We start from the raw sequence: 14238 nt of genomic DNA on the forward strand, positions 1-14238 counted from the left end.
AAAATATGTAGTATCAAAGAGTGACGCAAAATTAGGTCAGCGCGTCATAATCGCCACTGTTGCATTGTGCGGGAATATTTTTGTTATTGATGGAATATATCCATCTGCGATCGCCAGCGCTGTAAGTCTTGTTTGTAATTCCTGACGTTTATTTTAACAAAGTCTTAATCCGAAGTGCTAATTTACATCGGCTGGCAATATTGTCGCTTTTATGTCGATTCGATGTTGTCGGACATTGAACCGTTGTTCAAAAGGAGAACTAAGTTAGTTGACATCAATGAGGAAAACATTTTTTGATCATATTTTGCAAAAATTATGCTTCTTTTACTAATGTCTTATAGTAAGTTAATGTACGTCATTGAAATAACTAAAACCTCAATTGCTAAGGCAACAGAGATCAGACGTCAGTAGATGTAACAGAAAAAATATTTTGCACTTTCTAGTGCATCGTCAGCAGGGGTGCATTCCTAAAATTTTTTTTGGGGGGGCTCTATCACTTAGCTGTGTTGTTATAGACAAAGTATGTATAAGTAATCGATGTAGGTTTGCCAACAATGTTTGCCTTTTTTAAAAGGAAACACTGTTCAGTATGTTTTTACTTCTGAACATCATGTCGAAAAACAACCCATGCTAAAACATAGTTTGAAGTACAGAAAAAGGTAGAAGCAACAAAACGTGAAAACGTGGTTGAATCCGATATAAATTATAAGTTTGAAATTTGGCTTGATTGCTACACTGCAATCTCCTTTGCTTTTTTTTTTACTGCGTAGGCCTACACTTGAAACTCGATTTGCATGAGCTAATTCCAATCTCTTAACTCAATTGTAAACTTATTTGTATGAGCCAGTCCTAAGCACACTTGCAAAAACATCGACTGCAATAGGAAAGTAAGGTAATGCAATTCTTGAAATGAGCGCTTGTGGTTGCAGATTTGCTATATAAGAACCAACAAGCTGCCAATGTGACAGTTACACTAAAATCTCATTTAGTTATTAACGAACAGTTTAAAAAACTCCAATTACAGCAAAAGCATATTTCAAGTTGGTGCAAACGAGATTACACAAAACAAATAGCCTGTCTGCCAGGTCTTTGGTTTTATGAGCTAAGTTATAAGCACCACGACAGTCCTTGATTTTAGCCAGCAAACAGTTTTTGCACAGATCTGAGTTCATTCAATGTGGGCAGCTTAGAATGCTTAACTTGAATATCCACAGCCGACCGATGAGTCTGCAACCACTTCTGAGTTGCCGCAGTGCCATTCCATAATGAGGAGGTGGTCCATTGATGCTGATGAACAACAATGCTGAAACAAGTGGTATGGTCAGCCGTGATCGTAGCGGTGTGATGACCAAGTTCATTTGTGAAAATCCACGTTTGGCTTCAGCAGAACTTATAGCAATCATGTTTAGTATTACGTTCTTGAGCAACTTTATCGTATCTGGTAGCCTATATGACAAGGATTGTTAACATACAATCGAAAATCGGAAATAGGAGTGATGACATGAAATCTCTCCTCTATTTTTCGTAATCTGTGCTCCCCTTCTTGCCATGGAACTTCGACTGCAGCAGGCCACAATTTTAGTACAATAATTTCCAAGCTCTTCACAGAATTTTCATTGTTGGTGTCCACCATCCTGCTTCCAATGTTGTCAACCAAAGCTTGAATAAACCGATTACGATCAAAAGAAGGGTACCGTATAGTCTCTACGTCGAGCTTCGAACTGGTCCAATGTTGTGCCTTTAAAGGAATAGTTTTTTGTACTTTCGGGACTCAAGTTAACAACTTCATTAAACGAATACTTTCCTTCTTGAATAGCTTTTTTTATTTGAAGTAGAGAATTAACAGTCCATTTGACATGACGATTAGCTACTACGAAGTTGATATTCCCAGTCTGGAGAGTTTCTGACAAAAGTGATAATTGGCGATTGCTATCAACTTATGTTCGGGTTTTTTTGCAGTTCTGTTGTGAGAAAGCTGTTAAAGTGTTAGGCTACTTGTTCAGTCGAAAACTTGTTGTTCAGCTAGAAAAGCTGAAAAATGGAAGCTTTGTTTGTTTGTTTGTTTGTTTATCTTTATCCTGCATTGCGGGAAAGCGGACTTGAGCGCTATGCATCGGTGTACGCCTTCCGACATACACTTGACCCACGCTGCAGCCGACGGCAATGTCTGTTTTCCGGTTGTCTACTTTACTTATGACTTAAATTTGGTACTACCCATTACTCGAAATCGATCACTAGGTAGGCTAGAGGCAATTATCGTTAAGTTTCTTGCCCAGAGAAACAACAGCAAGTGCGGGTGGCTGGAGTCGAACATGCAGGCTCTCGACTGCGAGCCCAACGCGCTAACCACTCGGCCACGGCCAAAGCTTGAACGAGCCCCCCCCCTGAGCCCCCCTACATCAAGCTTTTTCGTATTTCGGGGGGCTGAGCCCCCCCGAGCCCCCCCAGGAATGCAACCCTGATCGTCAGTTCTGATAAAGGGCAGTTAAAGTCTACAAGTAATGTTTTAATCATTGAAACACTTATTTTATTACCTTGCCTTCATCGTCAACACATGTCGAACGTTGTTTTTCGTTGCTAAAAAGAATTCTCTGAGGGGAGTGGCAAACTTCTATAAAATCAGCCACATTGGGGACATTCGTGCGAGTGTCGTTTGAATAGTAGCCTACTAGATTACAATCCCGATAAAGCAATTATTGCGTGGTGCAACGATTCTATGGTAGGACGTCGCCCAGGCCCAGACTTCAACAACGCTAAGTGATCATTTTAGCATTGTTGCAAGTTTAATTCTATTTACTTGTGCTATCGTTATTTTTATTTTGTATTTTGGCCTCCAAGCACGCAGATTTGGCCACCGAGAAGGAGCTCCTGGTAGGCCACGAGCCCACGATGGATGCCGAAAAAAAAACGAGTTTTAAGGCCTGTAGGCTACTGTGTTGCAAAATTTTGTGCCAAAAATATTATTTTGAGGCAAAAATGAAAGATTATAATTAGGCTAAAAGCGAATACCAGAAATTGTTATATTGCAAAATGTGTAGTAGTATACATGACTTTAAAAGGGCACCATTGCCCCCCCTGCCCCTCCATCTGCAGAAAATTTGAGGGCAGGGCCCCGCTTCCGGCGCCCCTGGGTAGCGGTAGCGCGCGCTATTTTGGTCCAAGTAGCAGGCGCTACTTTAAAAGTAGCGGGTGCCCACCTCTGGTTGTAAGTAAATTAAGCATAGGTTTCACCGTCGACAGCATGGTGTAACGAGTTAGAGTTTAGAAAGTAGTCGTTTCAATGTCAATCCTTATTCCTTGCCATAGCTTTTTCTTCTTTTATAATTATCAAACAAAGTTTAAAGCAAGGATGAACTCTCTGGTTGAGTGCTAGAAGAGTCACAATGACTGTAGCCACTTCACGTCAAGGACAACTTAGCTTCCGATGGTTTGAGGTTTCAGTGGCTCTGGCAGAATTCATTCATGACGAATGAAGAAGCCTGCAAGCAGAGTTGCCAGTTCTGCTAATTTCCGCGAATTGGACTAGTTTGTTTTCAATCAATCAATCAATGTTTTATTTGTCAGTAACAGGAACATAGGTACATTTGGAGTTAATAGATAATTTTAATAATTTGCGTTTACTTTCGTTTGGTTTTGTTGTATTTTCACCTTAGTTTTTTCAATTTTAACTATTTTTCATACAAATTTGTCATTGTTTGGGCCACTTTTAGGCTTGTTTCATCACTTGTGACGATTGGGCTGCTTAACAGTAGCAGTAAACATCTGCCAACCTTGTTGACATTTGACAAATGTTGGTCCTGGTGTGGCTCATTGCTGGCTCTTGGTGGCAAGTGGTGTTGCACCATGGTGTCAAAGATAACACTTTTTACTTCAATTTTGATTTTGTGCTTATTTTTTAGAGTTGTGGCAATTTCAGCTGTATTTTTTCAATTAAAATAGAAATTTGTTAAAATGACGGATGCAGATAAATTAAATGTGGACAAGATCATAGCCAATCTTCTTGAAGTAAGAGGATCTAGACCTGGCAAAAATGTACAACTTACTGAGAATGACATTCGTGGACTTTGCTTGAAATCAAGAGAAATATTTCTGAGCCAACCAATATTGTTAGAACTTGAAGCACCGTTAAAAATTTGTGGTGATGTTCATGGCCAATATTATGATCTTCTACGATTATTTGAATATGGCGGCTTTCCACCTGAGTCAAATTATCTCTTCCTTGGTGATTACGTTGATAGAGGAAAACAGTCATTAGAAACAATTGCTCTTCTTCTTGCATATAAAATTAAATTTCCAGAAAACTTCTTTTTGTTGCGAGGAAATCATGAGTGCGCCAGCATCAACAGAATTTATGGATTTTATGATGAGTGCAAGAGAAGATATAACATCAAGTTGTGGAAAACGTTTACTGACTGTTTTAATTGCTTGCCTCTTGCTGCGATAATTGACGAAAAAATATTTTGTTGCCATGGAGGCTTGTCACCTGATTTGCAATCAATGGAACAAATCAGACGAATTATGCGTCCGACGGATGTACCAGATCAGGGGTTGTTGTGTGATCTGCTGTGGTCTGACCCAGACAAAGAAGTGGCCGGTTGGGGTGAAAATGATCGAGGTGTGTCGTTTACATTTGGTGCTGAAGTTGTAGCAAAGTTTCTCCACAAGCATGACTTAGATTTGATCTGCAGAGCTCATCAGGTTGTTGAAGATGGTTATGAGTTTTTTGCAAAACGGCAACTTGTTACTTTATTTTCTGCTCCAAACTATTGTGGAGAATTTGATAATGCAGGTGCTATGATGAGTGTTGATGAAACATTAATGTGTTCGTTTCAAATTTTGAAACCAGCAGACAAAAAGAAATTCCCATATGGAGGATTAAATGCAGGGAGGCCAGTGACACCTCCACGAAATCCTTCTGCTAAGTCAAAAGCAGGAAAAAAATAAGTGAGAAATTCTTTGCTTTGAAAGTATAGTTATTGCTGGTAACATAACTAAGACTGTTACCCAGACAAATAACCCCTCATTCATTTTATATTGAAGCAAAAGTTACGGTACCTTGTGAAACAAAAATTGTTTTGTATGCCACTGTACATTGGATAATAGTCACTTGCATACATCTACTACTCCTTTGTATTAACTGCTGGCTGCCAAAAACGGGCTGCCAAAAACTTAAACGTTTATTGGAGGTCTCAATGGCTAGCGTGGAAGCTACACCGTTCTGGTTAGCGAAGCGTTACTGCTGCTCGCTGTGCTAGTGAGTAATCAGCCTTGTGCTGATAGCCGGGAAGAACGCCTTTCTTCACATATATTTATGAAGTTAAAATGTTTTTTCAGTGGACATAAATCTGAAAAATTCTTTTTATTGTAGGCTACTGATATATCATTGGTATATATGTTTGTATAGCTTAAGTGTGTCCGAAAATTTATGTAGATTTTGAAAGCTTATTAGCTGTAAGTTTTATTAAAATGTGATCTGTTACAAGGTTATGGGGGCATTCTGTATAATGTATTTGCAAGTATTGACTTTTAATTTTGCTTGTGTCATTTAAAGGTGTTGAAGTTCTATGTGGGCTATTGTATATATACAAAATTATTCCTACAATTTTACTGCATATATTGTTTGGCTCACTTTATTGGATAGGCTTGAAAAGTAATGAATATCATATCAGTTATTACAGTATATACGGTAGGTTATCTCGTAATGTAGCGATGGTACTTCAACTGCTTTTGCATAACTTTGTTAATAATGTAACATATATGGTATCTTAATTAAACTAAACTATTGTTTTTATGTTATGTGCTTCAACAGCGTGATGCTTTCAAAAGCTTGCTATGACTGACAAGACTTATAACTTTCTATTGTTACTGTTATGCTCTTACATTATGCTTTCATTACATACATTTTACAACCATTCATTGCATAACTTTTAATAACGTTAATGGTTTGATCTTAGCAAGCTTTTAGCATTCTAGCAGCTGTTTACAGATCTCAAATGCATCGAGTGTACAAACTGTACATAACTAGTAAACTACTGAACAGGCCATGATTTATGTTGATTAAAAGCCTTGTTTTCATTCCATTTGAATATTGTTTTTTTTTTATATAGATTGGCTTACAACTTATAAGTGAATTTAGAAACATTTCACTGGAGCTTGTTGTTTGTGTTCATGCTTTGAGATAGTGATGTTACATGCCACTTGCAATACGTCACTTCATGTGCTTCTGTTGCCAGCTGATGTGTGTAAACTGCTGATTCGATATATATAATGCTTAATTTTACAATATAAAAGAACATTAGCTTTTACGTTATTTGTCATTGAAAGTTTATATGTATGGTATGGTATTGTTAATGTGTATTTAATATTTGCCATCATCAACAAGACTCGTAATGCTCAGAACATGTTATGTGTGTGGGATAAATATAAATGTAGCAGCACTGTCTAGAGAGCAGCATGACATCATTCAGGGTTATTTTGATATTTTGTGTTGTTTCTTTTTTAGGTCAAGCAGTTTAGGTTGCATGATTGCTTTTGTTCCAATTTTTTGTTAGTTTTTACAAAATATACACTTGTTAATGCCTTACTTGGTGATATAATATTTAGTATTTCTGATTCATGTTCTGGAGCACCTAAACTGGTAGTAACACAGCAGTTTTTGCAGACATCACATTTCTTGAAGAAATAAATACAAGAAGGTATAAATCTTTCTAAGCCTTTGTCTTTATTGCTTAAATTTTTTTCCATCTATCTTAGCGGCAGCATACGGAATGTTTCATTAATTTTTATGTTACGGTACTTTCACAATTTTATGTAAATGCCAATGTTTTGTCTTCTACCTGGTTAACATTTTAGTTTTAAGATTTATCCTTTAGTGTTATTGTGACTGGTTTGGTTTGGTTTGGAAAAATACTATTGACTTGCAAACTTTGTTTTTCTTACATCATAATACTGTAATACTGTATCACATTTTGTTGGAATAATTTAATGCTTATTTCTTGCTACTGCAAACTCTTCCTTTTTTACCATTAACCCATACCGTATTTTAATATTTATTACAGATCCAAAATATTTTGTGTCATGCTATGTTAAACAGATATCTTACTACAGTTTTACTTTATTACCTGAGAGATGATGGCTTCTTGCTCAAAACAGGACTTTGATAGAAATACTATAATGTGTCCTATTTGCCTGGATGTTTTCATTGAGCCTATAACATTAATGTGCAAGCATGAACTTTGCAAACAATGCTATGATAAACATTTTGAAAAAGCTGACTTTCGATGTCCAATGTGCCAAAAAAGATTAAGTTCTTGGGCACGAAAAGCAGTTTCAAAGGGATCACTTGTCAACAAAACCAAGTGGAAATATATTCAAGAAAACTGTTCTGAACTTATCGAAAAACGCTTGAAAGGAGAAGACAACTACTCAACTTTGCAACCAAGTCAGGTTCATGTTGCAAAAGATGGCGAAGTGCGAAATGAATATCTTAAGATGAAGTTGAAGTGGGATAACGAGCACAAAGCTCAAGTAGATGAAGAAGAGTCAGCATCACTTCAACTCATCCAACAGATGTTGAAAGAAGAGAAGGAAGAAACAGAAAGAGAACGTCAAGCACAAATTGAGCGCGACAAGGAGCTTGCGAAAGTAATCAGTGAGCAGCTAAATCAACCAGTGTCACCCACAACTGTCGGAAAAAAATTATTGCGTTCAGTAACATTGCCTGGAAAGAAAGGGAAAATAACAACCCCTATCCGTTGCAAATCCATCCAAACATATTGTGTGAAACGAAGCTTTTGTAGTGAGAAGGAAAATACTGTTCCTGATATGTTAAACAAATCATGTGATGAAACACTTTACTGCACTGAAAGTAGCAGTTCATCTGAACAATTTTTAACCTTATCACCCAAGCGGTGCAAATACACAAATCAAGAGCCGAGTTCTCCCAGCTATTGAACAAAATTCTAATTCATGGGATAAAGAATTTTTTGTCATTTGTTGCATAGGTGGGGTCTGCTACTATTCGGTGAGTCCGATTCGGTGAGAGCCTTTTTCGGTGAGGGCCTTTTTCGGTGAGAGCCCTATTCGGTGATTTTTTTGAATTTTTTTTTGAAAATTATCGGGTACCGTAGCTTAATTAAAACCCCTAACCCAAAAACCCAAACCCCAAAAACCCAAAAACTCCCAAAAAACCCAAAAAACCCCAAACCCCCAACCCCCCAAAAACCCCCAAACCCCAAAAACTCCCAAACCGCAAACCCCAAAAACCCCCAAACCCCAAAACCCAAACCCAAAAACCCCCAAACCCCCCAACCCCCTAACCCCTATCCCCTAACCCTATAACGGCAATGATAATTAGGCTACGGCGCGCAATAATTTAAAAAAAAAACTCACCGAATAGGGCTCTCACCGAAAAAGGCTCTCACCAAATAGGGAACTCACCGAATCGGACTCACCGAATCGGGCCATTCCGGCATAGGTGGGGATCAAAATATACCTTGTCCGCATGTTCTCAACGTTTTTTTGCATTCTTAACACAATATTTTAATATCAATTCTTATTAGTAGGTCAGTGGGTGCTACATTGTCTCAATAATGTACTGCACAATAAGGCGATGTGAAATTTGAATGGACAAAATCGAATTATCACACAGGGTGACTACAGTTGTGTAGAGTATTTTTGTGAAGTTTTATGCAATAAAATCCAGTATCCGTAAACATGTAAGCGTTTTAAGGTTAGTATTTTCTAATTCTTGCAAAGTGATTCCACAAAAAATACTATCACAACGCATCAATCCACGTGATCCAGATAGCGCGCTCTGAATGGCTAGTTAGGGAAAATGCGTTGTGTGCCGCACACACGCGCGCGCGAGCGTTTGCTGTCTGCTGCTGAGAGATTTATACCTTGAGATGCTGAATTGCTGATTATTATTGAAGATAAGGCTGCAAAATTCAGATAAGAAGTTGTGTTCAGCCGAAATGTTTGCTATAATTTTATGCTTGGTTGTTAAATAATCATTCAGGCTTCGGTTCAAAGTTAGTTTAGGCTAGGTTTTCCAAATTGTGTAAAGTAGGCCTAAGAGGCAGTGTCTGTAATTATCAGGTCTTCTGGAATAAGAACTGCTTATTCAGGTGAAGTTGCTGTTTGTGGTTCTGTATTTTTTATATGTAGCTTTGAGAATGACACTAATAAAGTTCATAGTATTACGGAAGGCTCAGACAACTAAGTTTTCAGCACTTAAATTCTTAGTTCTGTGTACCGTACAGTGTAAGTGGGCTATGTTTCTTTTCTTCAAAAAATACATTAATCTCTTCACATATTATCTTTAGTTCATAAAGCTGACCTTGTTGTGGGTAGCATTGTTAACTGTTAAATCATGCCTAAAAGTTCTAAAAAGAGAGTAAGAAGCATGGAAAGCTCTTCTGTCATTGGACCCTCCAATGAGCTTCCCACTGCTGGTTTACCAACACTACGATATGTTCTTGCATTCTGTACTTTGTTAAAGGTGATACTCAAGTACTTTATTACTGCAAGTTTTTCTCTGACTGGTTTTAATTAAGCTTGGTAGTGACATAAAACATAGACCAACTCGTATATCTTCGTATGGATGAAGGGTAGTTGTTAAAAATACTAACATATAGCTTGCATGAATGAACAGTACACGTAGGCTACAATAACCAACTAGAAGACACTTTTCAAAACCTTAATGTGTTGAAATAATTAATTGCGCGTTTACAGAGACAGAACACTCATAAGGAATTAATTTTTCAGGAAGCTGGAAAAAAGCTAACTATTCTCTTTTCAAATGAAGATTGCATTCCTAAAACAATTGAGGTTTCTCCTCTCCCAACATTATCGTAGAGTAGAAGCATCGTTATACCAAATTGAGCCTCTTGACAAAAGGACAACGAAAACGCTTCAAAAGAGAGTTAACAAAAAGGTAAGTTCTTACATACGGTATCTTTTCAAACTTTTTTGTCTAGTAATTTTCTATGAAATGTAAGGCTTTTATAAGTATATTCTTTGATAACAGGGTCATGCATAGACATGTCCCATGTTGTGTACTGGGGTTAGTCTGTTGTTGCCATTGACATGGCTCTTCTAACAATATTTGTTGAATGGAGCCATATGAGAAGGAGAATGGGTTGCTGCCAATTCTACAACCCCACTTCACCATTGCAGATGTAGTTCAACCAACTCTAGATAGTAGGTGGTTTAAGGATTTTTCGATTTCCTAAAGCATTTCCTCGTGGGAAAGTGATTCAGATGTTCTGATTTCTATGTCTGTAAAGGCAGGCTTGTGCTTTCACTAAAGCTAGTCGTGCTATGGCGAGAAGATTTTTCTTGACTATCACTGATTTTTACTGCCATTTGTCCGAAAGAGTATTAATTGTTATGTTTGGCATATATTGTTTTTCGTTGTGACAGTCAGAAATAAAAACAAACTGAACTGATTTACATGGATTATTTTGTGTTCTTTACATTTATCAATCACACAAAAAACTTGTTTTTCAAGAGCCTCAAACAACAGCGAGGAGATGATTTCGCTGCAGCAAAAAAGTCACAAGTGATAGAGGAAGAGAACTGGAAAAAACAGCAGTTTTCTGCAGCAATTGATGAAGAAATTGACTCTCCTTTCGAACCAGCTGCACCTGGTACATCTGAATGTGACAATGCCCCGGTATTCAGTGATGATCCTGCTCTGCGATCTTTTTCTGTGAACATGTTAGAAAACATTCGCAAAGGCAGTAACTCTTGTGATGTTTCTGTCCGCACTTTTACCCAACCAAAATTAAATTTGGATGCCAACTCACTGTTCTCTTTGATTGGGACCATGCCACGCTTACTGAGTCTATCCTTACTTCACACTTGACCATGGATGAACTAAAGGGTTTGATAAACACAAAGTTTAAATACCCTCATTTTCCTGCCCATACTCAGGCTGTGCAGCGTCTTATTTGGGAAGTCACTAACGACTGTGGAAGTATTGCTGGCCATCAACGACGGGATGGTTTCATTCGGGCGAGAATTGCTTCGCGTAGGGTCTTGCCGAAAGCAGACACGAAATCTGACTTTCTTTCTTTGGCTGCAGTATAATGTTTTGATATTCACCACTGTTTCTTGTTCATTGTCTTTATTTTTCATTCGTTTGTGCACGTTTTACAAGCACTTATAAAGTTGGTTGGTTGATGTGTAAGCTACCATTGGAGAGTTGCTGTTACTATATCTGTCAAAAAACAAATGTAAATCGGCGAAAACAATCGAATATTAATGCAGTGCGTTGTGTGATTATGTAATACATATTACTACAACAAAACCAAAGTGTCATCTTATGCACAGTGCATTTCTACTCTTGCCATAGAAGTGAAAAAGGCTTAATATCATCAGTTTTTGCTGACCAAGCAAAAATAGGTTTGCCAGGTGATTGTTTAATATCTTACCGTACACCGCCAGACTTTACCAAAAAGGGCAACTAGCAGTCGTATCATATGTAATTGTTGTTGTGGTTGTTAAAGTTGGAAATTTTTACAATTTAAAAAAGATAAACAAAGTTTTTTCTTCAAAAAAATTGTACCTGGCAACTCTGTGCTGGCAACAAATGCCAAAGACAAAATCGACTACATGTTTAAGGTTACTGAATATTTTTGCGTGAAATTTTACAGAAATACTCTACATAGCAATAGTCACCCTGTGTGATAATTCGATTTTTGATTTTTTAAAATTTTTTGATTTTCACATCGCCTTACTGCACAATGTAGTAGTGCAATACATCATTAACATAACATGTGCTGTGAAAAGCGGATACTGATACCAGTCCTATCACTCATAACATGCTTTCTGGTATGAAAAATACAAAAACCTTAAAGTGTACCGTACCGTATGATGTACTTTTGCAGGATGACTTTTACTGTAAAGTAGTTTTGTTATTATCACAATCAGTTTGCAGTTTGAAAACTAATTTTTCGCTTGTTTCCCATAGCTGATTAAATCCTTAGTTCAGAGTTGTGTAACTTTCTGTATCATGTGAAATATCCCATGAAGGCTGGTGCTTTTTTGATTGGACATTTTGGACAACCATTAGATTTTAGAGAGGATTATTTTCATGTTTTGACCTATGCATTCAATGCGGTCCTGGTGGTAGGGATGCCCAAAGTAGAATAATTGCCTATTCTACAATTATTCTAGAATTTATTTTCGGATCTAGAATTTCGAATCCTATTCTAGAATCCTCGGCGTAAATTTTAACCTTTTCTTTTTATTGAGAAAATACACATAACGGCATGAAAAAGAAGCTTTGCAAAGCCATCATTTTAACAAGTTCTCAATCGTTCACAACAGTGATGAATTGCAATGTAGAACGTTTATCTCCTCCAGCTGCTGCCCTGTCAACCTTGTTTTGAGTTTTCCAACAGTCAGCCCAGCGCTTGAAAACGATCGCTCCAAAGAAGCTGATGTTGCTGGGATGGCCACGTATTTTGCAGCTAAATTGTGCAAAAGTGGGAAGTCTGCTTTGTTGCAAGACTTGCCGGCGTATTTTTTCAAAAAATTTTTTTTTTTTATAATTTTTTCTTTTCTCCGTATTATTTCCGAATCCAATTACCCGATAAAAAAGCGGTTTTTAGATTCGAATCTGGATGGATTCGAATCTCAAGGATTCGAAATTCTACTTTGGGCATCCCTACCTGGTGGCCAGCCAGAGGTATAGTTAGGGGGCATTTGACCCCCAAAATATTTTAAACAAAAATTTTACGCTAAGTTACACCATCGTTTGGCAAAATTTTACTATTGATTTAGGCTAAAAGTACTCTCAGAATGCCCAACTTTAAGGTATTTTTTAAAAAATTTCTGGGAGAGACCCCTGACCACCCTCTGGGTCCTTTGCCACTTTGTTGCTAGACTCACTGACATGTGCAAAAATGCATATTTGCCCCCTCACAATTTCGTGATGGCTAACCCCCTGTGGGCAACCCAAATAAGTTGTTCAAAATTCAGAAATTGAGAATATGTTTGCGTGAGAGGACTTGTAGCTTTATACTTTACAAAGTGACAATTCTTTGTTTGAAAACTGTTTTCTTTAAAATTGTAGGACTGCAAGCTCTTTTCTGTTGATTGTTGACAGGATTAATTAAATTGAAACCATGTCACATTTCATAGCATGCTAGTTCTCATATGACGATGAAACACTTTTTTATTGATACTTTCTGCAGCAATATTTAAGATGTTTCTTTCTTTGCATGGTGTGCACGTTTAAGGACTCTTTTGTAATTATTGCTTGCTGGAACTTGTAAACAAAATATATTGCCATGACTTTTTTCGATACTGCCATTAATTTAGATCAGCTGCACCTGAAGAAAGGGGTCTGCTACTATTCGACTAGTCCGATTCGGCTAGTCCGATTCGGCTAGTCCGATTTGGCTAGTCCGATTCGGCTAGTCCAATTCGGCTAGTTCCCTATTCAGCTACAGTTCGATTCGGCTACAGTTTTGAATTGTATTTTATATTTTATTCCACAATATCGTTTCTTTTGCATTCCAACAAAGAAAACTAAATTGAAATGAAATTTAGTGCAAAATGTTTGAACTATTAAATTGAAATGTTTGCTCACATAAAGTCGACATGTATCCTACGTCACCGTCTGTATGCAAACTTAGAATAATTAGAATCTTCAACCATTACAAAATTCCAAATCCAACGACGCCTTCTGTTTATTTAGAGAATGTTGTATTTTATTCCACAATATCGTTTCTTTTATAGGTGAAATCATCGAAGCTTTAGATGAGTGGGGTTTAAACCTAACTGCTGAGATCTTAAATCATATTTATCACACCGAAAACATCCCTAGTGATATGGTACTTTCCATATTCATAACTTTACCAAAGAAAACCGTAGCAACAGAATGCTCACTCCACAGAACAATTAGCCTTGTGAATCATCTAACAAAGATCTTACTCCGAATCATGATGATGAGATTGAGACCAAAACTAAAATTCCAGGTCGTGTAACGCCGAAACCCAGGTTTATTCTAAACTGCCACTTAGGTTTCAACTTCATCTTTTATGTCAAACGCTATTTGGCAACTGTCTTTTTTTCGTTGACACGTTTTCGCTGAGACTTTATCTCGTTAACCTCTATTGTTAATTATGAAAAATGTTGTTTTGATGTAAAACACTTATTTCGAACGAACCCAGACAACAAAATTCGTCATTTTTACATTGATTCAACGTCTGCAGACGTTGAATC

At 37.3% G+C, this 14238-nt stretch overlaps 3 protein-coding genes across 3 annotated transcripts; all 3 read left to right on the top strand.

Annotated features, from left to right (window-relative positions):
• Positions 1 to 3951: 3951 nt before the first annotated feature.
• On the top strand, positions 3952 to 6502 carry LOC145776324 (serine/threonine-protein phosphatase PP1-beta-like). Its single transcript, XM_082587724.1, has 2 exons — positions 3952 to 4005; positions 4138 to 6502. The coding sequence occupies exons 1-2, from the start codon at positions 3952 to 3954 to the stop codon at positions 4942 to 4944; spliced, it is 861 nt and encodes a 286-aa protein (XP_082443850.1). The 3' UTR covers positions 4945 to 6502.
• A 110-nt stretch (positions 6503 to 6612) lies between these two features.
• On the top strand, positions 6613 to 8003 carry LOC145776326 (E3 ubiquitin-protein ligase rnf168-like). The gene has a single exon (XM_082587725.1). It carries the CDS (start codon positions 7129 to 7131, stop codon positions 7951 to 7953), a length of 825 nt encoding a protein of 274 aa, XP_082443851.1. The 5' UTR covers positions 6613 to 7128; the 3' UTR covers positions 7954 to 8003.
• A 1791-nt stretch (positions 8004 to 9794) lies between these two features.
• LOC145776196 (uncharacterized) lies at positions 9795 to 10870 on the top strand. The gene is made up of 2 exons (XM_082587598.1): positions 9795 to 9937; positions 10514 to 10870. Exons 1-2 carry the CDS (start codon positions 9803 to 9805, stop codon positions 10868 to 10870), a joined length of 492 nt encoding a protein of 163 aa, XP_082443724.1. The 5' UTR covers positions 9795 to 9802.
• Positions 10871 to 14238: the final 3368 nt, after the last annotated feature.

The sequence above is a fragment of the Aplidium turbinatum genome, chromosome 8 (genome assembly GCF_918807975.1).
Source record: "Aplidium turbinatum chromosome 8, kaAplTurb1.1, whole genome shotgun sequence".
Lineage (NCBI taxonomy): Eukaryota > Metazoa > Chordata > Ascidiacea > Aplousobranchia > Polyclinidae > Aplidium > Aplidium turbinatum.

Bases quoted from the DNA above. Each gene is read 5' to 3' on its own strand.
- LOC145776324 (XM_082587724.1), top strand. From the start codon at position 3,952: ATGACGGATGCAGATAAATTAAATGTGGACAAGATCATAGCCAATCTT. The intron at 4,006-4,137 runs GTAAGAGGATCT...TTAAAAATTTGT, and splicing joins TCATAGCCAATCTTCTTGAA to GGTGATGTTCATGGCCAATA.
- LOC145776326 (XM_082587725.1), top strand. From the start codon at position 7,129: ATGATGGCTTCTTGCTCAAAACAGGACTTTGATAGAAATACTATAATG.
- LOC145776196 (XM_082587598.1), top strand. From the start codon at position 9,803: ATGAAGATTGCATTCCTAAAACAATTGAGGTTTCTCCTCTCCCAACAT. The intron at 9,938-10,513 runs GTAAGTTCTTAC...TTGTTTTTCAAG, and splicing joins AAAAGAGAGTTAACAAAAAG to AGCCTCAAACAACAGCGAGG.